Source organism: Ambystoma mexicanum, chromosome 2p (assembly GCF_040938575.1).
Source record: "Ambystoma mexicanum isolate Mex_15411 chromosome 2p, UKY_AmexF1_1, whole genome shotgun sequence".
NCBI lineage: Eukaryota > Metazoa > Chordata > Amphibia > Caudata > Ambystomatidae > Ambystoma > Ambystoma mexicanum.
The window spans coordinates 1,444,635,734-1,444,662,386 of NC_090923.1; the positions used below are offsets into that span (position 1 = coordinate 1,444,635,734).

The 26,653-nt window shown below is 43.2% G+C and overlaps 1 protein-coding gene across 8 annotated transcripts in view; it reads left to right on the forward strand.

The window, feature by feature from the left end:
• SLC4A2 (solute carrier family 4 member 2) overlaps positions 1–26,653 on the forward strand; it is a 1,509,271-nt gene that overhangs the window by 759,999 nt on the left and 722,619 nt on the right. For all 8 annotated transcript variants that reach the window (XM_069645996.1, XM_069645995.1, XM_069646002.1 and 5 more), the window contains one exon: positions 16,859–16,992. In XM_069645996.1, coding sequence (XP_069502097.1) covers positions 16,859–16,992 — 134 coding nt within the window. The remainder of the gene's footprint in view (positions 1–16,858; positions 16,993–26,653) is intronic.

Below are 26,653 nucleotides of genomic sequence, written 5' to 3' on the forward strand. Positions count from 1 at the left end.
GGCTGCTCCCTGTGCTTTTATAATATCGCATAACGGTACCCTGTGACGCATCACAACCGTGGCATCATGACACAACCAGTCAAAGTGAGGAAGGCACCTCATAGAAGTCTTCCCTGCGAAACAGAAGGTGGAGGTTCGCAACATGAGAGTGTTGACTGAGTCAGTGCTGGTTCCTGCAGGAATCCTCTGGCATCCTTTGGTCATCTTCGGAACTCTTCAGCTCCAGTGGACAACTTGGTTTTTGGGTCTTGCTCCCCTGCTTTAAACTAGATTTCTGCCTGTGGATTGCCCCAGCCTGTCAATAAGGGAGCTTGAAACATTCAAACTTGAAGGTGGCTGCCCAGTAGTGGATAGTCAACCACCCAGAATCTGCCCAGCAACAGCTATGCCTCTGGAGGAATGTGGATTTGGGGCAGACAGCCCTACTTCCTACCAGCTCACACACACAGGAGAACCCATGTGGGGTTCCGGCAAGAATCCTGTATAGGTGCATGAAGAGAAGGGACCTTTCCCCACCTGGCAGGGTAGAAGAATGTGCAACAAAGGACAGGCCATCTTGAACAAGACTTAAAAACAAGAGGGAAGTCCATTTGGAGTATATTGTCCTCCTAAGTACATTATCGCGGCTGAAAAAAAGACGCATGAGATGTTGCATTCGAAAAAAGGGTACAAATGAAACACCTGCCAACAGCATGTGCCGAGGATGCCTGGTAAAGCAATACAAATGTTACTTAAGACAAAGAAAAGGGGACACAAAGTAAGATGGCTCTGCTTCACTTGTAAAAAAACATGTCATAAAAAGGAGATGATTACTCTTGCACTGGTAGACACATCCGCTGCCCTGTACATCAAAAACGGCATTTCAAAAACGGCCCGTGGCACCAAACCACACAGGGGGAGGGGTGTGGCGAGGACAGATGCCACACATCTCGCCACACTGGATACCCATAAACGGGCTTCAGTGGCCCCAAAAGAACCTGAAGGCAGGAGGCGAGTGAGACATAGTCTCACTCTCCTTGAAGGTCAGTGAAATAGTTTAACATAAGTGCTGGGGGGGATCAAGGAAGGCACAGAAAGTTTACAAAACGAAAATCTCTGTAAAATCATTCCTACTCAGACATGATCCAATAGGTCCAAATTCACAGCCACCCACATCAGTGGGCTCATTAGGTCTCAGGAGAGGACCTAGTGAGCCTGTATCCCCTGTGATACTGCTGTTACAACTCACCGCTATAAGTACTTGGGACTTGTAACCACGTCCAACGTCATTGAGCTGACCGGGCTGAAGCCCCCCACCCCCGAAATGTTAGTTGAGGGGCAGGGGTTCCGTGCCCTTTAACAACATTTCAAAGGATCAGGAACATAGTCCTGTTGGTGCATTTTGTTTCTTCCGATGCAAATCTACAATCTGCCCGGCTTGGATGATCAGGAACTGGCCATTTCCCCAGTCACAGCCCCCCTGAGACACACATGCTGCGTCCCTAATGAACTCGCCAACACGTTTCTTTTATCATCCGCAGCAGTGAATTTCCAACGGAAAGACCACCAGTCACCTTGCACATCTGTGACAGTTAAAGCGAGCAACACAATAAAGCACCCTTTGAAAATGTGTTCATACTCATAACGTCTAATAGCTTGATATGCTAAGAAGTGAAGTTTGTTTTGATGGCCTTATTTGAATGTTCTTAAAACCATACATAACAACAGTCTGGAGGTTTGAGGCGAATCTCCAAACCTAAGTGAGTTTATGACACAACTTATTTTTTTATGTCTTAAAGCGCTGAAAATAAAGTGGGTAAATAGATATTTTGCCTTTTGCATCTTACAGTTTTTCTTTCAGGATGTGGAAAATAAAGGTACACTGAAATTATGATGCTTTCCTATGCAATTTGTGTATGTTGCAAGTAAACTCTATAGAACAGTAATATTGTATGTCTTTATACCCAAAACTTAAATATTTGTTCCAAGTAAAGTGTGGAAGAAGGTGGCCGTGCTCAAATTGAAAGAGTGGGTAAAATCCCAGCTTTGCTGTTTAGCATAAGTGTGTGATCTTGGGCAAATAATGGAATCTCACCCTGACTTCAACTGCAAAATTTGGAGTGCTTATAACTGATTACGTTCACACCCTTACAGTAGGACAGTTTTAATAAGTGTAGGGACAAATTGGTGTACCCTGGTGCTCCTCTGCTAGTGACTCCAATACTAGAATCATTCTTCAGACTTCAAGTCTGTTTACAAGGTAGATAAAAAGTTTCTGTTAGTATGTTTCAAGGTACAGTATGTACTGAGCTTACAGTAATAGGATTAGTAAGGACTTGAGAATTCACCTGTGTCTTAGACTGTTCCAAAAATCAACGTTCATTTGTTGCCTGCATTCCTTTTAAATTCAATCTACTCTTTCAGTAATGGAGATTATGTATGGTGTGTAAAGCAAGTAAAGGAACAGTTGTATAACTGAGCCTTAAAAAGAGTAAATACAACAAAATATAGAGAGTCGGGGGGCAATAAATACCTTTTCCGCGGTAATCGCCAGGAGGTCAAATTTTGTGCTGTCAATGTGAAGATCATCTAAGTCTGCCCGTGTTTAGCCCTAGGTTTGGATGTTATCTGTGCGAGTATAGAAAAAAGCCGTCATTAATTGGTAAACTGTAATGTACCCAGCGGGTTCTTACCCCATTACGAAGCCGTGGATAGCACTTTGTCAGGTGTGTGTTTATGACAAAAGTGCTATCCACTCATGGATGTGTGCACTTGCATTTTGTTAGGCAGAGAGGTGAGGAAAGACTTTCACAGGAAACTGGCAGTGTTAAAGTAAAGTGCCTTAGGTGGCAAGCCTATAGAAAATAAATGCAGGGATCAGCACCCTCTCCCCCATGGGGAGAGGGTGGTGATCTCTACAAAAGGCTGCCTGGAAGGGGTGCCAGTAGCCCATTGATCCGGGGCTCACCAAGGGACATGGCCTAACGGGGGGGGGTCGCCTGCTGGACCGTTAGGCCACGCCCCCTTGACTAGTCCTGGCTCAATGGGCTACTGGCACCCCCTCCAGGCAGCCTTTTGTAGAGATCACCACCCTCTCCCCATCGGGGAGAGGGTGCTGATCTCTGCATTTATTTTCCATAGGCTTGTCTGGCAGGGGACAGCCCCTCGCCTATCCAGCCTTAATGGTGGCAGTGCCCCTCGCCAGCATCACCATTGTGGCTGAAAGGGTGAGGCCTCTGGAAGCTGAGGCCTTTTTCCTAAAATCTGAAACTCCCGGGAATGCGAGCGAGCTCAGCATTTAGAAAACGAGGCGTGTGCTTCCAGCTGCCTCACGTTTCTCTACAAAATGGTGGTGTCGGCCCACGGGCATCTCTTGCTTTAAGGGATGCCTCGCAGGTGTAGTGCCACCAGTATGGATGAAAGGTCTATTTTTCTTAAGCCTGAAGCTCTCGCACACGAGCGTGAGCTTTGGGCTTTAGAAATAAATCCTTGTCATGTAGTGGCCGGGGCTGCCAGGGGAGACTAGTGAGCCCCGGCATGGCCCGCCTCAAAACGAGATTTCGGAGCCTTACGGGGCTCAGCCCCGGCTAGCCCCGGCCCACTTATAGCCCTGAGTATTACTGTATTTGTTCAGAAAAATGTACTTGAACAAACGCAGTAAAACTTTAAAGCTGCTAATTTCAAAAAAGAATAACAGTGGGGGCGGAGCCTCCAAGTTTGTCCCGCCTATTTTCTGAAGTGGCGCCTCCCATCACAACTTACCTCCCCCCTTCCCCCCAAATGAATGCAGGTTTCGTTGTGCCCCTGCTTGGCCTTGTAACAGATATATACAAACTGCTGTGAAAGCTTATGCTGCCGTCTGGGCTCCAGGTTTACTGAAGATGTCGCTGATTTCAGGAGCTCATAAGCTAGGTAATGTTGGCCTGAAACTTGTTGAAGTTTCTGTAGTGCAAATGAATTGCTACCCATGGATTGGCAAAGCAGTGTCAAATGTGTGCCCAGACGACTGTGCAGGGCGCTGTCAGGAAGCTGCATATGCCGTCCATGCACCACAGCGTGCTGTCAAGACTGCCGTGAGGGAAGCGCACACCGAGGGTGATGGGCTTCCTGTGTCCACGTGGCATGCATGTCACCATGTGCACTTCGAGAATGAACAGTGCGCATGCCCACTGTCGGAGAGCAGCTGGGTACAAAACATATAGAATGCAAATAGCTAAGGAACAGCGGGATGGACAAGTACACGGTAAATCACAAATACCGAATAGTTGTGAAGTATTCGGCCGAAGTGGAACAAATCACGAACCTTGAAAAACACATTAAAAAAAAGAAAGCACTTTTAAAAATGTGTTGCCATATGTAATGTATTTCTCTACATTTTAATCGACCTTTCATCCTTATTTAAAATATATATGCCAGAAGATACACAGAGGGTTCTGGCACATGCAACACCAGTGCTACTCAATGTGGCATGTTTCACGAATGCAAAGTACTAAGTTAAGTGAACGAAAGGGGTACTCCTGTTTGCAATTCACATTGCGAGTCTCACCAATTACAATATCTTGATAAATGCAAAGTGGATGAGGTGCTCAAATAGAACGGCACAAACGGTTTTTGCCAATCATGCAGGGCACAATTCGATGCTACATGTGAGGTGTGTCCCTACTCTTTTTTAGCGAGGGGACTCCCTGTATCATAGGTCAGACTTGGAAGAGGACTCCCCAGTGAGGCAGATATCGGTGATTGATGCAGGAGGGATCACACATGAGAAAGCTTGGCATGTGACTGAATCTGTTTAAGACCAACAAGCTCCACTCGCTTAATGCTTACCCACTCACTATCCACATCCACTCACCACGCATCCTTCTCACCATAGTAGGGGATGCAAGGCTCTATGGATTTTTTTTCAGTCTCTCTTTCTTCAACCCTTTGCTCCACAGCACCAGGTGATGTCCACACACAAGAACACGCTCATCTCTCACAACCTTTCTGTTGGGGCAGAGTGAGACATCCACCTCATAGCGATTTTTAAATGCCAAATCATACATTTTTGAAAAATCACCTGCAAAAACAGCCATTTAAAAAAATAAAACACGCACAAATAAACCCACCAAATCATGCATTCTTTAATAAATGAAGAAGCAGGGGTAGGGGCGATGAGCCAGAGAGCAGATAGATAGCGGTGCGCCAGAGTGGGACAAATCGTGGGGAAAATGGAGCAAGCTGCAGATTTGGAGAGAGCATGGGAGGGAGGGAGGAAGCAACACGTACTACAGATGCAGAAGGAGCGTGAGATCGACGGAAAGAGAAGCATGGTGCAAAGAGATACTGAGAAAGAATGAAGGAATGGAGACCGCAAGACAAATAGGCAAGTGTTAGGTCAAGTGCGAGCTGGGAGCCCGGTTGGGAGTGTGAGGCATAGTCTGGGGACTGCAAGTTGCGACTTGGCCGTGCTACATTGTTAGGGAGTATGGGCATGACTGGCAGTCTGATCGGATCAGGAGTGTAAGTTGCGATGGTAAATTAATGTGTCTATGGGGTATTGGTGGATATGAGGAGTGTGGTGATAGGGTGGGCAATAAAGAAGGGTAATAATTGATGATTTAAAGGGATAACATTCAATAACGTCATTATATGAAATAGGCAAGCACTTGAAATAAAAACAGTAGAGCAACCCAAATACTTTTCTGCCAAGTCTGGGATATCTGAGACTACTCCTATTAAATTGATAGCAGGGCCAACATACAAACGTGCAAATGATGACACCCTGACTCTCCTGTAGCCTCACACACACTGGCACTTTTTTCGCACCCTATAACCAAAAAATAATAAGTGCAAGGTTTTGAATACATCTGAACCACTGGCACTGCTCTGGCCAACCTTCAACAACACCATTTTTCAGCCTATCTGCACCATTGCAAAAGGGGCCCAGCTGTATGGAAATCAGTCAGGTACTGCACCAGTGGGAACAACCCAGTCCCAACTGGTAGGCCAAGTCCCCTCCGCACGGAAACGCAAGGAACCCCAGACATGTTTCGGCCTTTGTTTTGCTTTGACACCCCAAATATGACACTATGCCCAGATGTGGGCTCTGTGCCTGCTGGGCCCAGACACCCAAGTTACACTTTACTGATGAGGCAGAAACATGTCTGGGGTTGCTTGTGGTCTCGTGCAGAAGGGATGTGACCTAGCAGTTCAAACTGGACTGCCTCTTTAGGGGTGGGACCGTGCCTTATATTTATATGGTCTTGGTAGGCGATGAACGATGGTCTGGAGGGTTGTCTGGAGGGTTGCCCAGAGCAATTTCCAGAGGTTTAAGATTCATTCGAAACCTTCCAGCCATCACCTCTAAAAAATATGCCAAAGAAATGCAGCAAAAAATATAATTTTGTGATGCAAAATACACTTTTTGTATGAGGCAATATGTTCGCTTTCATGGCCCTGTAATGGGATTCGAGAGATTTCCCTATAAACAAGTTCTTCGAAGTGGTCAGTCTGGATTGGGAAATAGCATGTAACTGACTCATAACTTGGGAAGTCTAGCGATATCCAACCATCCTCCCCTCCTATCAGTTTTACCAACAGAGCATAGCTCTTTGCCCGTGTCCCATACAAATGGATTCCTCACACCTAGATCTCTATACTTCCTCTGCCAGAGTGGCCGACAGGAGTAAAGTCCCTTGCCGGGCTCCTTAACTACTTGTCTACAAGGGAACAACTAAGTTGCATGAAACAAAATTCATGTTCTTTGATCTTACTTGCACATTTTTATCAGATTTTACCGTGCTTGCCTACCTGGTCATACGTAGGATTATTGTGCCAATACATGTTTTGCTCTAACAAACGTGATTCTTCAGAGACATAAATAAAGCTTAAACATAGAACAGTATAAATAGTTGTTTTTAGTAAGGAGATTCTAATGCTAAAACAAGTTTGTAAACATATTCAAAACAAGCAATGAAGAAAATATGTTAGTGCAGGTTGTGTTGTGGCCTAAAAAGACCATTCTTCCTGTAAAATCTGCATGGATGCTAGTGATTTTATTTACGTTGTTATCCAGCAACACCCGGGAAGGGGTGGGGGGGACTTGAACAGTCTGGATTACACAGGAATCCACTGACCTAGCCATTCAATTGTGCCACTCTTCATCCTACTTACGCCTGGGAGCTGGGAATCTTAGCCACTTATCTAGAATAATGGCTTTTTGTTCTGGAGGTTCTCCATTCACAACATACTTAACCTATTGTGGGGATGAAAGGGCTCAATCGCTTCTGGTCCGCCCAGGAGTAAAAATCTCCTCTGCTTCTCTGGAGCATTTGTGAACAGCCTTGGAAATTGCAGAATATGCCGTTCTAACTGCTTTAGTCCTGTTGAAAACCTTAGTCTGGAATAGTTTATGAATTGATACCTGGCATTGCTACAAAGATGTTTAAGTGTTGATAACATTCCTGATCTGTTTCATGAGAGCTTTTGACCCAAAGCACCTCGACCATCCGGCCTGTTTCTGGAGTAGCCACTTCTCTTAACCTGTGATCTGAATTCAGTTTTCAACCTATAGGCGGTTAAGTTTGCCTTCCTCAAAAGGACAAATTAAGTGCTGCACCTAAACCCTTAAAATCTCAAGACCTATCTGCGCAATAGGTGCTTTGGCTCCCTTACCGGGCCCAGACTTTTCTCAAGTAAACCAGAGAAATTTAACAGCCTTTCCTGAAATACATGCTAGAAAAGATCTATCTCCTCCTTGGGATCCCTACTGGCATATGAGAAGATTATCAGTATTTTAATATCAAGCTCTGGGATGAGGGATGCCTTTCTGTCATTGTTTGGTATGGGGCATTCTGCTTTGAAGTAGCTCCTAGCCCCCTTCACTAGGGTCTTCCTTCAGCATTTACAAACATATGGCACCACCCTCAGGGATGGCATCCAATCAAAACTCTGTGCCTGCAAGTATCTATCTGAATCAACATTTCCCATGCAGTTCCTCTTCTCCATTGGGACCTTAGCATTCTTGTATTATTGACTCTTTGATGTCTGGCATCGTAAGGAAATCCCACTGCATCTGATGATCCTGCCCACAGATGCTAGCCCATTAAAACATTTGCCCATTTTTTTTTTTTATTTGATATGGATAATACAATCATCCTTTCAGATGTACATAAAACAATACAAATAGATACTAAAATATATAGCAGCTTAACAATTTTAAAAACAAAAACATTATGATGACAAGCATGGGATACATGAAAATCAGTCATTACAAATAAAAGAAATACAAAGAATAAACATTGTTGGAAATAGTTCACCACTGTAGGATTGAAGTTTGATTACATTCTTATTGCTAGTTGTAATTGACTGAAACAAGATGAGAGAAAGAAGTACAAGGATACAATGCAAATTTTAGATCTACAAGTAGAGTTACAAAGGCCCTTCATCAGGAGAAGATTTGGGAAAGATTGCATCTAGATAGTGGACTATGGCCACTCGCATTCCCAAATCGGGGTTATTAGTTATGTTGCACCAAACATCATCCATTGACATATAATTATACCTGGTCAGATGGCATTTTTTTATAGTGAGTTGTCCTTTAATTGACTAACATTGGGCAATACGAAATACAATGTTACAGGGTTTCTCTTTGTGTCTTGTTTGAACAGAAGCGACACAAATTCAGGTCTTTCCGAATTATGTTACGTCTAACCAAGACCTCAGTTGTAGGCCAAAGATTTAAACGAAACCTAAGAAATTGATGTCTAATGTAAGGATACGGACATCTTAATAAGTAAGAAGCTGTTGCGTGCAAGGCTTTATTACCAAAAACTCAAGTGTCAAAATACTTATATTTTAGGCAAAGCCTTCGATTTTCTATCCAATCGTAGAGGAAAAGTTTTTGCTTCGCTCGAACTGGATTGGATAAGATCAAGTCCAGAGAAATGGAGGCATCAGATAAGGTGTCCAGAACTAAATTTCACCAGCTCTTGGTGAAAGCATGGTCTTGGGCCAGGAGATGTTGAGCCAAAATGCTCAGCAATCCTCCGGAAGCAATGCCCAAGATTGATTTTCTAAATAAAGCGCACATCCTCCATTTAACTTGGGTTCTAGGGATGGAATTCCCAATTCATATCGAATTAATGGTAGAGGCGTGCTCTTGGGCAGATGTAACAATTGTTTCCAACATCTGGCTTCCAGAACTGACCACCAATTAGATTTTTTTGGAAGCATGGTTTCAAATTCATAACTTATTGTAAGGATCACTTTCTGTTGGTAAAATAATAAGATGTGTTTCAGGGTGAATTTGGCGTATTTCTTTTTAAGAACTTTATCTTGCGTGATTAGCAAACGAAGTTTAGACTGAAAATCATCATCTAGCACCTGGAATGAAGTAGAGGCCTGAATAAAAATACCTAAATAAAATATTTATAATGCTGGACTTGTAATAAGGATTCATTTTGTAGATTCCAACTATAAGACTTTACTCTGGTATTTTCATGAAGTTTACATATCATAGTTTGTGTTTTTTGTGTATTGACTATGAGATTGTTGGCAAATACATATGAATCCAAACTATTCAATACATTTTGTAGGCCAGAAGGTGTCTGGGAGATGAGGATTAAATCCTCTGCATAGAGAAGATGACTTATAGTGAAAGTTCCAAGTTTCGGAGAGTCACCCTAAGTGGCCCGCAAGCTGAGCCCCAAATCAAACAGGATGAAAATGAAAATCGAGGATGCCAAAATGCAGCCTTGTTTGTGGCCTCGTGCAGTCTGGATGATAGATGAAAGTTTGCCTGCTGAAGAAAGTCTAATTTGAATAGTTGTATGGGTGTGAAGTAACATACAACTATTATTATTATTATTATTAGGTCAAGTGAAGCTGGACATTTATGTTGAATTAATTTGAGATGTAGAATGGACCGGTCAATGGAATCGAATGCAGCTTTGAAATTGATGTATGCCAGATATAATACTTGATTCTTTGCTGCATATTTTGATTTCAAAATATTTAAGGTCATGAGATTGGGACAAGTCCCAAGACCTGCGACGAATCCAGTATGAAAAGGGTCCCTTAAATTATTTTGGGATGTCCATTGATTAAAGTCCCTTAGGATGATCCTCGCAAAGATTTTACCCGGCGCGTCCAATAAAGCTATTGGTCTATAACTGGCCGACGAGGAGCGATCACCCTTTTTATAGATCGGGACTATAATAGAGTGGGTCCAGGTTGCTGGCAAACATTGTGTGAAGTTGATGGTAGTGAAAATCTTGTGTAATATAGGCGCCCAAAGATCAGGGTGTTTTTTGAACATTCGATTGGAAAGTCCATCCGGGTCACATGCACCAGAATTATTAATATTATTAATGTAATATCTGATATCATCCTTATCAAAAAAAGATGAAAAGAGTGATGTGTATAAAGAGTCATACTGTGAGAGTATTTGGGGCAGGCATAGAGATTCTGAAAGTGATTAATCCATTTTAACTCGGTTACACAATTGGCTTGTGAGACAGATTGTAGATAACGTGTGGCCCTATTTAATAGTATCCATAAGCCTGCAACATTTTTAGATCGAAGGCACCACAACATAGCTTCTCCATCGAGCTGAAACATTTTAACTCAAATAGTCTTAAGGGCATTCTTATGTCTAGTTTTGATGGTCTTCAGAATGGAAGCTCTGGATGCAGCCGGGGCGTTCAGAGCCTGAAGTTTTAGAGCCCGAATGTGAGCTTTCAATTTGTGAACCTCCAGGTTGAAGACATGGAGTTTTGGGCCAGCCACCAGAGGACCTGCACCAGGATTTGATGCTTTAGAGGACTGAAAATACTGCATCAAGTCTGAATAGTGCATAATCTGATCCCAGTGGTGATTTTCTAACACACCATTCAACTCACACAAGGTTTGTGGGGACCATCATAGACGGTTTCCTCCATTATTCAAGATTACATTTTCATGGAAAGGTTTCTCAACACTCGTGATATCAGGACTAAGGGTCGTCCACGCAGCAACTAATTGATTATGATCACTATTATAATTGTTGATTATGTGAAAGTCATCCATGCTTGAAAAGAGTTGCGCATTTACAAAAACATAATCAATTATGGACGAACTGGAGCCTCTCTTCCAAGTGGACTTGGGCGGCGTATCTGATGGAAATGAGCATAACTAGATCATAATTGGAGACCAAGGCCCACCATTTAGTTAGTTTAGGCTTGATGGTGGATTGAGGATTGATGCAATTACAATTTAAATCTCCTGCAATAATGATGTTGGAAACTGATGAATCAAGAGCAACCAAATTGAGTAAGTCTGTTAAAGCCTTAAGAAAATATCCATCAGATATACCGACCGAGTTCCAATACACATTGATTAAGGCATAACCAATTTCATGGATACATAATTTGACCATTTGTAAATAGTTGTTCGGACAGCTCCATTATTGAGCAACCGTTGCTGAGCCAATCTTAATGGCTATCAGTAGATCGGAGGTGAGTCTGCCAGAAATACCACGCTGTGCCGGGTTGAGGAAAACCTCGTAATTGTCCCACACCGGAACCGAGGTCATCCAAGTTTCCTGGAGCATAAGTATATTATGAGATGCAAGCAAGTTATTGTCATTGTTGACCAGATGTGAAAAACCTCTGGTATTCCAGCTAATAAAAGAGATGGTCTGAGCATTTATTTGGCATGCTAGCTAGTTTGACTGTGGGGCTGCATGACAGTGGCATCCAATTGGTGCAGTAACCTGAGGGGTCTGATAACTTCTCGGGGATTCACCATTATTAGTTTGCAAGTGCTCTTTTTGATTAAGTGCAGCCACGTTTATGGTGTCTATTGAAAGAACAAAACTGAGAGAAACAAGTTCCATTCTAGCCATCCATATAAGATTTTGAACAACTCTCGAGTTAATCCAAATCCTAATGGAGGAGGCTTTCTGTTGAATTGGGAATTCTATAAGTGCAATGTCTGTTGAGCCAATATCTTCGAGTGATCGAATTTTGGAAAAGATGGCCAAGAGGGAACTTCTATTCAGATTGTATTGGATGGAAGGTCTAGGTCTAGATGTTAATAGCAGCGAAAAATTCGCAGGGGGTTTACCATTGAGCATTCTAGATACAGGACTTGGCTGAACAGAAGGAACGTTAGTAGACTTCTTGGGTGAATGAATTTATTGAGTTTTGGGGTTAATAACTGACTGAAGCAGTTCCACCATTTCAGGGGTGATTTGAGCAAGTAGTGCATAAGGATCATTTGCAAAAGCCAACTGAGAATTATCAGGAAGGATGCGAGTTGCCACATTTTTCGGTCTTAAGTAAGGTAAATCAAGAAGCTTTATATGAGGTGCATAGAGAGGCTTTGTGTAAGGCACATCAAGGGATAGTACACAATTTGGATCATTAGTAGAAGCAGTTTTTTGTGACAAGCAGCCCATGTAGGTGTCCACCGCCTTCCTGATCTCTTGTCGGTGCAGGTCATCGACTCTTAATTGCAGGAATAGTTGCAATTTGTGAGCTGGCGACCACAGCAGGGACAACCTCAGGGCAGGAGCCCTTGCCAACCTCATGTCGAGATTGTTCCGTTGCCGCCTCAACTAGTTGATCCAGAGGAGCGTATGGTACGGGAGGAGTGCTGGTGGGAGGTAGCTTATTTGCCACTTTGGACTGTTTGATCTGAAAGTATTTCTTTGATACTGAGCGTGCTGCGTCAATCGCCCTTTTTTTGGTCAAGTTTAGATTCTTTATGAATAATTTGGATTGCGCAGTATTGATTTTTTTATTACAAGAAAGGTTTTTAGTCAATTTGAGTTGGCAAGAGGAACCAGTATTCTTTTTAGAAAAAATTGTATAAATCTCTTTGTTAGAGGTACTCGTTTGTATTTGAGGGAGGTCATACATGGAGCGCTCTGAGGCAAGATCGCCACAGGTTCACCTGTGGGGACACGTGGAGGAGCTTTCGGCTTCTTTCCCCGTTTAAAGGGACGCACATTGGGGGCCTTTTCAGATTGGGCCTGGACTGCAGGCGAACCACTAGGCCCATTTGGAACCTCACAAGAGTCCATATTTAGACCCGTGACACGGCACACAAATTCAACATTCTCTTCTATAGAACAAATAATTTTGTCAAAAAGGGGCAGACATTGGCTCGTAAATTCTCAGGCGGAGGTCTGTGAAACCGCAGTGGGAAGAGCTGGAGCAATGTCCCCTATGAATGGCGTCATGCCAATGGGTACAAGGATCGGTTGAATGTTAAGGCCATATTGTAACAGCTTGCTTGCAAAATCTGCTTGCCATGTTAGAATTGTTTCCAATAATGTTGTTTGAGAGAGTAATCTCGCGTCTAAGGTATCATATAGTTTTATTAGAGTTGTGAGAGATAATTGTAAGGCATTAAAGGCAATTTGAGTTAATGCCGGATTATTCTCCTTTGGCCGCGCCTGATTGGAAGCAAAGCTATGTTTTAGTTTATTATTCCGACACTCAAGGTCTGAAGCTTGGTCTTGACTAATAGCCGTTGATGTAATAGAAATGGCATCCATATTTTCTTGGGGGACCACAGGTCTGCGTGCAGTAGGAGCACAAAAGGAGATGTTAGAAATGGATGAACAGCTACTCGAAAACATAATAGGAGATTTGGATAAGTTATCCGACATTAATTGCGGAGAAAAACAAGAGTTGGAGGGGTTGAGATCAATAACAGCAACATCAGATGTTTGGGCCACTGAGAGGGCGTGATTAAGTAAGAGCTCTGCCGTGGGAGGTACATTCTCTAAAATACTTGCATCAGTGATCGCGTTCAGCTCACCAGGGCATCTTATGCGAGAATCGCCAGAAAAGGTGGGCGCATCACCACCTACCGATACGAGTTGTTGGTGATAGCTTGTCTGCAATGTGCTTGTGTGATGACTAAGAGCCTGACGCGGATGAATGTGCATTTTCTGTAGTAACACGTCACGAGAGGGAACACCGTTGACTGAGGTATGACACTCGGCTACCGAAGCTTCAGGAGATTTAACTATAGATTCTTTGTAGTACCTATGAATGTCCGGTAAGCCGGGTTTCTTGAGGGTTAGATTTACAGCTTTTTTAAAGCGCATGACTTTTGGGGTATAAGTGGAGCTCAAGACGCTCCCTTTAAGTTTTTTAAAGCTACGGCCCCAGCATCGGGTAGCAAGCCCTTGGGCATTCCTTTTTTCAAAGTCGGAAACATATGAGTATAAGAGGCAAGCAAACAACAGATTGATATGGGAACAATCCGACCCCAGAGACTCTCCCGCCACACGCCGCAGCAAAGCAGGACTTATGGGGACTTGCTTGGGTGCGCGCGTAAGCCAGATTTTATAGCTCCGCCTCCAGGGGTCACAAGAGCCTAAACAATAAAGCAAAATAAAACGTTTAATCGGTCCTTTTAGCACTAAAGTGCTAAAATAAAGTCAATGGAGGTGCGACAGAGTTCACCTTCTGGTAGCTGAAGTCCTTCACTGCACTGCACAGCGATGCAAAGGTACGAAGAAAAACACGTCCAAGCGCCGAAGCTGCAACAGAGTCTCGCGGAAAAGCTGGACTTGTGGGGACTTGCTTGGGTGCACGCGCCCACATTTACCCATTTATGTTTCAGGACAATAGGAGTGAGGCTGGTGCTAGCCCATTGAAAGATGTAACCCTTGTATGTCCCAGGGCAATTGGAGTAAGGCAGGCACTAACGCATCAAATGATTTGCCCCTGTATGTCCAAGGGATATTGGAGTAAGCCAGAGAGAGATGTAGACACTGATTTTAATATTCTCTGAGCCAAAGGGTATGTGGCATGCCTCCTGAACAACTTTGTTCATACATCTTGAACTCGGTGTACATCCTATGCTTTAGGAGTGTTGCCCCTCCACTCATTACTACCAATGGGGGCTAGTAGCATTTCCTCTTATGGAGCTGGTGACTTCCCACTAGTCCTGACCCAGGAACCTGCCCCCTGACTTCTGTGCCTGTCAGCCATGCAGCAGACATTGACTCTGCTCTCCCATAACCGTGTCGATCCGGTCATGGGGCTTTTGTCAGGTCCAGTAATTGTCACATTGGTCGCCAGAGAATTAAAGCACTTTTTATTCGACTTTTGACTCTTTGACATTAGCTAGTACACTGTGAAGTCCACAAAGGACCTTAGAACACACTTGCAACTATCATCTAGATCTCTCTTGGAATAATCTTTTAGCATAATTACTTGGGTCTGTTATTACGGTGAGATGACTGCTTATACTGTCTGGTGCAGCATCCAAGGCACTTTGGTAGCCCCAGAGCATCCATGGACCTACAAGAGGTACCCGAAAGGCCCCATTCCTCAAATCTGCTACAGGTGTTTAGGGCTGCAGAGAACTCCACCGGACAGCTGTTCACTGAGTATCCGAGCTCCACCTCATGCCTCTGACTGCTAACACCTGTATGTCCTAGAGTCCGAATCTAGCTGAGCAGAACAGGGAGGGTCTATAACGACACCCTGAACTTTGGAGCTTCACCACTGCCAGCGGAGCATAATAGGGAAAGCAAATGCCATGCTTCACTTCTCAGCTCTGCCATGTCTTCCTAATGCCTTGTTCTGCCAGCCAGAGGCACAACAATCCCCCTTTAGCTCAGGCATGCAGAGCCATGCGGGCACTATAGTCGGGTGACTTGCTGCATCTTATCTGAATCGCCCACTTTTGAATGATGGGGGGATTCCATGCTCACTCCTAAAGGAGTCATCATGTATTAGGTTAGTTATGCCCTGTAAGAGAAAGCATTATCAGGTGAACATGTAACAAAAGAACATAGTGAAGCAATATAATCATAACCATAGCATGCCACACAATCAAAGAGTGGTTAACCATTAAACTACTAAACCCCTCTTATCTGAAAAAACAGAGAGATTTGGAAAATAGCACCAGTGCTGATCTATCAGCAAAAAAGACTATCAGGATAGAACAGAAAGTGTGACTAAGGACAGGACTAAGAGGAGAATGGATTATTGATGTCACAAGTTAAAAGTTATAAAGGGCACAGATTCCATAGATTAATGGGAAAATGCTTCAGTGAAGCATACTACTTGCCTCCGATTTTGGTGTTGTTGCTTTTACCCCGTTACTTCTCTTTTGAGTATTTGATTTGAATTCATCCATTTTTTTATTTTAATCTATCTGTTCATCTATCTGTCTGTTTCAACCATATGTTTACTGTGCTAATTATATAAATGCTTCCAAGTGCCTTATGCTTTGCCCCGTGCTAACAAGAGGCGAGTCCGTTTGATTATTTGCAGGAGTCTCTGTTTCAGCAGAAGCCAAGTTACACTTTTCCTTAAGGACCATTTCTTGTCTGTTCCCTTGAAAAGCAGAAATCCGGAAGTTTCTGGGAAAGTCTTTGATTCTTAATTCATGCTGCGACGGCTGTATGGTTGTCTGATTGCCTCTATGAGGTTTTAAAGACTTGGAAAAAATATCCACTACTCTTTGACTCTTACATAGGGACGTATGTCCTGCTGCTTTTGAATGCTGCTGAGGGTCTGTCCAACTCTCCTTTGAGTCCTGCTGAGAGACTGACCCGCATTAAAGCTCAAACAAACAGTGTAGAAATTTCAATGGCAGAGGGGGATGGAGGAGGGACAACACTGCATGATATGTCTGCTCATGAAGAAAATTAAAGAAAATGAATGTAATTCAGGTCAACTACTACACACAGGCCTCTCGTCGCCTGCCGTGCTCTGCTGGCCTCTCCATTCATAACAGGAGAAAGAACAGATTTCATTTCAATTTCAAGAGTGTGGAGTACAGCACAGATGTCGGCGCTGTGATAATGAAGTACATACTGTTGGTAGTTATCCGGGAATCCCTCCAACGCCAAGGGCTTACGTGTGGTTCCTTCTTGTCCTAGGCCACAGGTTTGAGGATGTCCCCGGCGTCCGACGACACCTGGTTCGAAAAAGCAATAAAGGTCAAGTTGTCTACTTCAAAGACCCTAAAGGAACCAGCAGCCGTCAAAAGAAGAATGAACGCCAGACACATGAGGTATGTACTGAATCTTTGCCCCTTAGTGTGTAATGCAACTGCCTACCACATCAAATACCATCTCCACCTCTCTATTTGCTGTTTGTGTGTGTGTGTGTGTGTGTGTGTGTGTGTGCGTGCGTGTAATTCTGGGGCCCAATAGACTGTTCATTATGGAACCGTGACCTCATTTGACCAACCATGGGTACTTCCATGGGTTTCTAGTGCCCTCAACCCTGTCTGAGTGCACTTCTACAGCATGAGTGCAGGACGAATGGGGCACCCTCACATTTTCTGTCTGTGTGTGTCTCACAGCACAACTATCAAGCAAATCTAGTACAATCACTTCTTCTGTCACTCTGCCTACCTCTACAGCATTACTGAAAGCTCTACCAGGCATGGAATTCTTTATTTCTATAGCACAATTATATGCAGCTGGTACTTTCTGAGCCCCGCCCCCCGTCTTTGTTTATCTATTCATTATAACCACAAGCTACATCAGGTATGTTTATATTGTGTTTGAAGATGGTTGCTGTCTGTCACTATGCCTCTGTCTGCCACACAAGCAATTTACATGCTCAGTATTCAGTAGTCACTATCCTTGTGTCTGTAACACTCACTCTCTATCTGTCTCCGTCTTCCATCTCCCTCTGTCATTCTCGCTGTCGCTATGCCTGGTGCAGCCAGTTGCATTTAGAATTTCTGACACTGCCAGGGGGTCATAGCTGTCTGATGGTGACGATGGTCTTTGGGTTTGTCTCATAGTGTGCGTGCAGTGGTCTGTAGGTATCAGGTAGTGCCTGTAGGTCTATAATTGGCTTATTATTATTTGTGATAAGGTGCTCAATGACTCACAATACAAACCAATACGTTTTAATAAAAAAAAATGATATTACAGAACAGGCAGCTAAGGCTCAGTCTAGGTGGAATCCTTGTATACCTTTCCCACAACCTTGAGAGACTCCCACCACCCTAACCCAATCTCCCTACTCCATAAGGTCGTAATGCAGTGTCTTTACTAGAGCCAGGGTACCCCTATTGTCTGGTCTATCCTTGTCTCTCTCTCTCCCTCCCTCCCTTTTCCTGACTCCTCCCTCATGACCTTATCTGCTTTGCACCAAATATCAATACTCTTGTCTACCCTCCTGCCTCTCACTTCCCTCTCTCTCTTTCTCACACACACACATTCTCTCGCACACCTACTCTCAACCTTCCGTGCTCTCCTTCCCAAACTACTTTCAATCACTGGTTCACTTACGCACAGACACACGGCCACATTGTTAAGACTCTCTGTCCTGACACCGTACCATCACTCTCTCCAAATACTCAAAAAGCCTCCTCCAAGTCCTCCACTTGCTACACCCTCTGCTACACCCTCGTCTCTGGTTTTTTGGTCTCCTTCCATCTCTGTCAACCTGCCCAGCATAATTCTCACTGCCAACTGACACTGCAGGCTTTATGCAACTCTCCCTGTCCAGCCAAGCTATTTCCTGCTGCTCCCGTGGGACAATCTCTTAATGAGCTATCCCTTCATGGGCCCGACTTCCCCCTGGAAGTTTTTTATAAAGACCTCTAGCACGCCCCTTTTTCTTCTTCATCTTTGCCTTGTCATCGTTTGTTATCTGATTCTCTCCTGTATCAAGTAAGGTATTGTCCACAAATGCTTTGGGAAAGGTTCTCTGGATTCTTCTAGGACTGTGTCGCCCTCTGCTGGTTCTAGTTTGGAGGTAACTCCTCTACTTTCCCAGTGTTAATCCCCAGTCAAGCGAGTCCATAGGACACCATTGGGGATTTGTGGCGATTACCGCTGGAGGTAATACCTCCAGTGATAGTACTGCCTGACCAAGTGACGGTATCTGTAATCCTGTTTGCCGGTATTCTGGCGGATTTACCTCCAGAATACCAGCAGACTCGCAATGACCCTCATTGCCCTAGTTGTCACTGGATATTTAAGATTGATTATTTTTTTCTGGCTGTCTTAGAGTTGTATGCTTTTAGGTATTTGTCTCTTTTTTAGCTTCTGCCTTCTTGTTTCTTTCTATCACAGTTCAGCTTAAAAATGTATGTAATACTTGCCCAAAAACTCTGACCAGTATTGCCAAATCTACACTCTTAGGTCTTATAATGTCTAATCGTGATGCTTAATTACATAGTGTATATTGGGCTGCTTTTTCTGCATTGTCTTGAGTTTTCCCTAGCTGAATATGAATCGTGTGTATCCAGTGATACTCCTAGAAAATTACCTCTCTTTACCCACTTTGATTAACATCCCTCTATCTCTTTCTCGCTCCATGCTCATCTCCTCCACCTATTTCACATCTGCTCTCTACCCTGTTCTTTAACTCCTCATTGTCTGTGTCTCTTCTCTCTGCCACTACCAATCTCCACATACATTTCCATTGTCTTCCCTCACTTCTCTGTCACTTATCTGTCTCCTACTCCTCTCCCTCCCACATTTTCTGTTATGTCTTTCTGCCTTATCCTTCCACCTTTTTCTCTCTTTCCGTGTCTGACATCCAGTCCTCTAATTTTCTAACTTCCCCACCCCCTTCTCCATAGTGCCGTCTGTTACTGCTATGTCTTAGTTCAGGGGACAGAAAGTTGCAACCTATTAGCCAGCATAAAAAAAGTCATTCGCCACCTCAATTCCATAAATACAAACAGCACACAATTTTTTGCTCACCAAGAGTTATATATATATATATATAAAGTGCACATTTTGTACCCTTAAGTTCTTTCCATTTTCCCACAATGGGCCTGATGGCGGTAACACTAATTCTGCTGCATTTAAGGGCTGACCTGATCACGAGTTAGCGTCCCGTTTTCGGCACAATTACCACCAGCGGTATTACTGTGTGGTAATTGCGCCAGAAATGCACCATTGGACCCAATGGGGAATCTGGATTTCCCATTATCGCCCAACCCGTGATCCATCGCTAATAGCGCCGGACCAGGTTGCGGTAACGCAGTTAATGTTGGGCGGTATCCTGGCGGTATTACCGCCGGGATACCACCCAACTCGTGATCAGGCCCAATGTGTGTGTCACCCTGCCAGGAAACTGCTTCACGGAGCTCTTTAACGCTGTTTGCAACTCACCACTGCAGAGTCATGCATACATAGTTACTCAGCAGTTCCCCATTCCCCTGCACGTGGGCTCAAACTTTCCATTTCCTTTTTTTCGCCAGTCAGTTGTGATTGTAAACTCCATAATGTGTCCTTCTGCATTCCTGGTACCTTTGAATCATGCCTTGGGTGCTGTGTCATTCTATTTTCTAGCTGCTCTTTTTCACTTCTCTGCCTTTTTGTCTCCTCAGACAGGATTATGTCACAACAAATACTGGGTCCATGGCATTAGATTTTCTCCACAAGCATTTTGCAGCAGCTGATACTGCCTCACCAGTCTGGAGGGCTGCCACCCTAGTTTATGCTTGTGCCCTTACTGAAACAATTGCATCCATGTGGGTTAAGAACTGTCTCCTGCTTATGCATTCTCGGTGTTATTCTATTCTGCAGAAAATTATTGATTTTATTCTGAGGAAAATAATCTCTCTCTGCCTCCTAGGTTAGGTGTGCTGCTTTTTAAGAAAAAATGTATTTATTTATTTATTTAGTAGATTTTCGAACAATCAGTATACATATCGCCAAAAGTTTAACAAAGCATTGAACTCAAAACTCAATAATACATAGGTAAGTAAATGAAAGCATTTCAAAGTATGCATAAGCACAGAAACAATTCAAACAATGCAAATCAAACCTGAATCCACAACCAAAATAAAACACCTATGTTTATTCTCACACATCAAAAACGAAGACACAGAACAATACAAAAACAGAAAGACAACACACAGACTACACAAAACAGAACAAAAACAAGACTGGGGAAACACTCAAGTAATGCGTACATACAGAATCAGGAAGCTGGGTCCAAAAGGAGTTGCTAATCCTCCAATACACAGTCACCATACAGGTCATTAAATGGTTTCCAAAGGGCTTGATACTTATCCTCCTTCCCTTGTCTCACAAACAGCACCCTTTCAAAGCTCGATAATACCAACAAATCATTAATCCAATCCTCCACTCTAGGCTTCTTCCTCGTCTTCCACACCATCAGCACTTGCTTCACTGCAAAAACAAGAGCTTTATTAACCCATTGACCATACAGACGGGTCACTGCACACTCCCACTACCCGATAAAAGCAACACCTGCTTCGGCATCCTAGGAAAACATATAGATAAGATTGCTTCCAGTCTATCTATCACACCCACCCAAAATTCTAACACCCGAGAACAATACCACAACATATGAATCAACGTTCCCTGCTCCTTTCCACACCCCCAACATAAGTCATCACCAGCCAGCCCTAGTTTATACATACGCAACAGAGTCCAATACAGATGCCCTAACACTTTCAGATGAATCAATCTCAACCTCAAATCCAGTTTGCTTCTACACCCCACACCCCACATGAACTCCCATTCCTTTTCCGTAATATCACAGCCCAACTCCTGCCTCCACTTCTCCAAAGCTCTACCCCCAGCATCAACATCCTTAGCACTTACCGGCATCAAGCTAGTATAAGTGCATACTATCCTTGGGGATGACATAAGAATCTGGCCACCCGCCGATATCCCTTCCAATGGTCCCGCCAGCATAGCCAATCTTTCACTCAGTAGTGCTTTCAGTTTCATAAACCTATTCAGTTCTCTCCTTGCCAAATTAAATGTTCCCTGGAGCTCCTCGAACGATAACATTCGACCATCACGCACCACATCTCTGATACACAAAATCCCTTTCATGATCCAGCTCCTCCAATTCAAGGGTTTATTGGCTATTTGCAAGCTCGGATTCAGCCAAATAGAGGCTCCATAGTGCAATTACAAGTTCCCCTGAAAAGACCCATCCACCACATCAAGATTTCTCTAGAGACAGTAATAGTTGGTAGTCTACTTCCCCCTCCAGGTAGACGGCCCATTGAGGTAACAGCATGTAACGGAAAACCATTTAGCTTATATCGTTCAATCAGCACCCAAAAGGGCTCCAGCCCACCCCCACTGAAAAATAACATGCTGCCTTTTTCAATATAAACCCTCTATAGTAATGCTCCAAATCTGGGTACCCAAAACCCCTGCATGCAGTACTACGCATTAGAATAAACTTCGGAATCTGAGGCCTCTTCTTATCCCCACACAGAAAGTTCTGAAAAACTCTATCAATTCTAGCAAGCATCATTTTTGAAAATCTCAAAGGCAAAGACTGCACAACATAAAGTACATTAGGCAAAAGAGTCATCTTAATAGCGTTGACCTTAGCCCAGATCCCCATCGGTAATCGTTCCCATTTTCTAACACCCGCATTCAAGGCAGCCACCAACTTTTCAACATTGAACTCCACCATTTTTTTGACATCCCTAGTTAGATAAACACCCAAATACTTCACATGCGATGTAGTCCATTTGCAACATCAATCCAAAAAACAATCACGCACACAAGTAACCGTAATCGGAAACACCTCCGTTTTGTCCCAGTTGATTTTATGCCCCGACAATTTACCCACCCTATCAAAAATACTTTTCAGAATTACACTACTGCGCTCAGGATCCACAAGAACCACCAACATGTCATCCGCATATGAAAGGACTTTAACCTCCACAGGACCAAATTTCAGACCACGAACACCACGTTCCCCTCGTATATATGCCAACAATGGCTCCAAAGCAAGGTTTAACAAGTAGGGAGATAACGGACAACCCTGTCTTGTCGCCCTAGTCAATCCAAAAACCTCAGACAAAACACCATTTACCCAGATCCTCGCCTTGGAACCACTCTGAAGACAACTTATAATCCCCAGAAAGCCATCCCCAAATCCCATCCTCCTCATTGCAAACTGCAAAAATACCCAACTCACCCTATCAAACGCCTTCTCCGCATCCATAAAAACCAATGCTGCGTCTAACAAATCTTCCTGCTTTAAACTCATTAAATCAATCAAAGTTCTAATATTATCATATCCAAACCTGTTCCGCAAGAACCCCACCTGAGACGTATGAATCAGTTTCCCCATATATTTTTCTAACCTATTAGCCATAACTTTAGCAAACACCTTCACATCCACCTTCAGCAACAAAATTTGTCGATAATTGCCACAATATTTCCGATCTTTCCCCTGTTTCGGAAGTAAGGTAATCATTGCCTCACACATCAATTGACATAAATCACCTTCACGCATAAACATATTAAATAACCTACATTAAATTGGAGCCAAAAAAGATCAAAATTTCCTGTAAAACTCCACTGGAATATCATCCATTCCCGGAGATTTACCCACTCCCAACTGCCCAATAGCCAACAAAACCTCATTCACCTCAACATCCAATTCTAGTTCTCCACTTTCCTCCAATGTTAACCTAGGAAGATCCAAATTTTCAAAGAAATCCTCTAACTCCACCTGAGACGTGAACACTTCCTCTGAGTACAGTTTCTCATAGACATTTTTAAAACACTTACAAATATCCACATTCCTCCCCATCACATCACCATGCTCACTAACTAGACTATGAAAAAATGATTTCTCCGTCATACCCTTTAATCTACTAGCAAGAAGTCTCCCACTTTTATCCCCACATTCCCAAAATGTCTGCCTCGCTTAAAAAATACCCATCTCAGTCAAAAGGTGTGCTGCTTTTTAGTAATACAAAGACAACCAAGAAAAACCCTATTAACATGCCCTCTATTTCTCTTGGTGAGGTTTCTTGTTTGCAACTGACTCGGGTGGATAAAGTGTCAAGTCCATATTGTTGCCCCCAGAGCCAGATAACATCATCTGTCTGGTCTTTTTGCTCCAGGGGAAGGGTGTCCTATTTCCTCAAGTGTTCAGGGATCAAGTCATCAGATTGTGCACATTCGTCTCTCTGGGTGCAGCAAGTCCTCTAGGGGCATCTCATAGTGGAGTCAAGATTTTCACCCATTCGAAGTGCGTATTCAGGACAAGTCTTCTCATAGCAGAGGTGACCCATGAAGGTTTACCAGAAATCCAGACATAAAGCTCAGTAGAGTGTCCTGATACGAACTACATTTGCTATTTTATGAGTCCGTCCTGGCAATCTGATTTATATTCTAGTAATTTTGTAGCAATCTTGTTTTTTAAGATGGCCTACTCACGGTACGTACTTCTCTATCAAGCTAAGTGTCCATTATGACAATTAGCTTGATGGAGAGGCACGTACCATGAGTAGGCCATCTTAAAAAACAAGATTGTTTCATAGTTACTCCCTGACAGTTATTTTAGCCTATGTTATGAGCTTTATTGATGATATATATTATTTTGAATGTATGTATATATGAGACTGTCCAAATTACCTTTTTATATGTGTCAACATGTTTTTACTTATTGTGCCATACTGATGAAGAAATAAATACCTTGTCAGGCACAAGGATGAAATTAACATTGATGTATTGATGCACTTGATGTGCCTTATTGAGGTCAAGAATTTCTGCAATATAAATCAGATTGCCAGGACAAACTCATAAAATCGCAAATGTAGTTTTTATTATAACACTGTGTAAAAAAACAGAGGAATTAGGTTCTATTATAAAATAGGTTTACTGTCAGGACACTCTACTGAGCTTTATTTCTATATTTCCTCGGTCCTGTACAGAGTAGGGGATGACCTTTCAGTTTAATAATTACCAAAAATCTAGCCTTTTACTTTGGGGGACTGTCTCTTCTGGTGCTCCCATCCTGCATGATGCCATCTGAGAGTTTTCTGTAGAAGGCACTCTTACTTTCAGTGATATTTCACAAAGGAAAAGTAGGTGATGTCTCTTCCTCTTCAGCCAAAACCTCCTGCTCCACCAATAGTAAAGAAAAGACGCTAGGGATTGATCCTTCCCAGACACCTCTGACCAAGCACCTTAATTCCAGATTCAGTGCAGGATGTCTAGTTACTTGCCCAGTCTTCCTAAGCAGTTATTAGAATTTTGGACTATGAATTACCCACACAATGTTTTTGGGAGGATGACAAGTTGTGTATAGAAACGTCCATTGCATAATATTTGAGCACTCACATAGTCCAATGAGTTAGCCTTCTTGCATGACCTATTTGGCAGTTGTATGTGCTTATAAAAAATAGGAAATAAGGTTATTTTTCCATATTTAGTAAGGTCCTCAATCATCATCTTTCTGTTCTCCATCCCATTCCTCCTGTCAGCCTACTGTAAGGAAGGCATGGTATCAACAGTAAGACAGACACAAGTGACCAGAGTACAAGGTTGTTTATTGAACTTTAAAAAAAGGTTTGAAAAACACCTATCTAATCCTAAATCTAAAGATGGGAGCACGCTACAACCATCAAATAATAATAACGCAGTCCTAGTGGTGTCTTGTCAAAATAAAAGGGCCTATACTTAAAAAAAAACTATTGCCAATCCTTACCTCCAATTACACATGGCATGGGAAACAGAGTTATGTAAAAAAAAAAGAAGTGTCCAAGAAATTATAAATCAGGATATTCAGGCCGTTGGCCTCCCTTCCCCACGTTTTCAGCAAGGTGACACACTCGAGCTTACCACAGTCTCTGACTTCTCTAGCATGAGGTTGCAGTTCAAACATTAATATCAGGGCCTTCCATGCCCAATTCTCTTTGCCTTTCAAAGTCTCGTCTTTCAGAGGGCCTAATGCGACAAACAATACGTTATTTTGCTTTCAGGATTTCACACGCACTCAATTTCTCAGGTGATTCACTATTCACCTTGGATGCCCCCCTCAGCCGGGCTCAGATCCGCTATAACACAATGCTCGTAGGATTTTCATGTATCCAATTCATCTATCCAATTTCTCATGTGATTCATGGTTCACCCCGAATCCCCCTCCACCGGGCTCCGATCCGTTTCAGCGCAATGTTCAATCAGTCTCCCTCGTTTGGGCTCAGACCAACTTTATATACTTTGTCATCAACTTTCTTTACTCTATTAACATCGAAGACTTTCAATTGTGCACAGTATTTTGTATGACCTTTTACAGGACCACTTCGATTCACAATCATTTGTCACTCTTTCACTTTTGCCACCTCTCAATTGGATACCTTACAGAGACCTTTGAATTAGCATGCACGCAGTGCCGGACTACTCTGTCACAGGTATTGTATCTTGGATTCAAAGTTCAATCACTCATCTGTGTTCAATTTGACTCACGTTGGTTATCACATGCGCTTCATACACTGTTCACTACAGCGATCACCATACAATGTTGCTGCTTGTAACCTTAGCTTCAACACAGACCGGTCTGGTATTGGCCTCCCTAACTCACCGGCTGTGTTGATTTCACTGGCGCTGCTTTGTTGTAGGAGCCAAGGATACTACTACGGCAAGCGATTCTCCCCGCCTTCATTATCGATGCAGGAGAGCCCCGGGCACCTCTGACACACAATGCAGGATTCTTCAGCCTGGCTTCCTGGTTTTACGCTTTCTATTCTCACGGTTTCGTGAAAGTAACGGTTCTTTGTCGAAAAGGTCAAGGGCACTTCCCTCCTTGCAATGCATTTCGGTTTTGCCATCTTGGAACTGTGCATCCTTGTGTGCTTTGCCTCGCTCAGAGTGTGCTCTCGTGCTCTGCCTTTTATCCGTGTGGGGAAATGTAATGGAAGTCAGGTGTGTGTGATAGTCCGTAATTGCCTGACCTTGCCT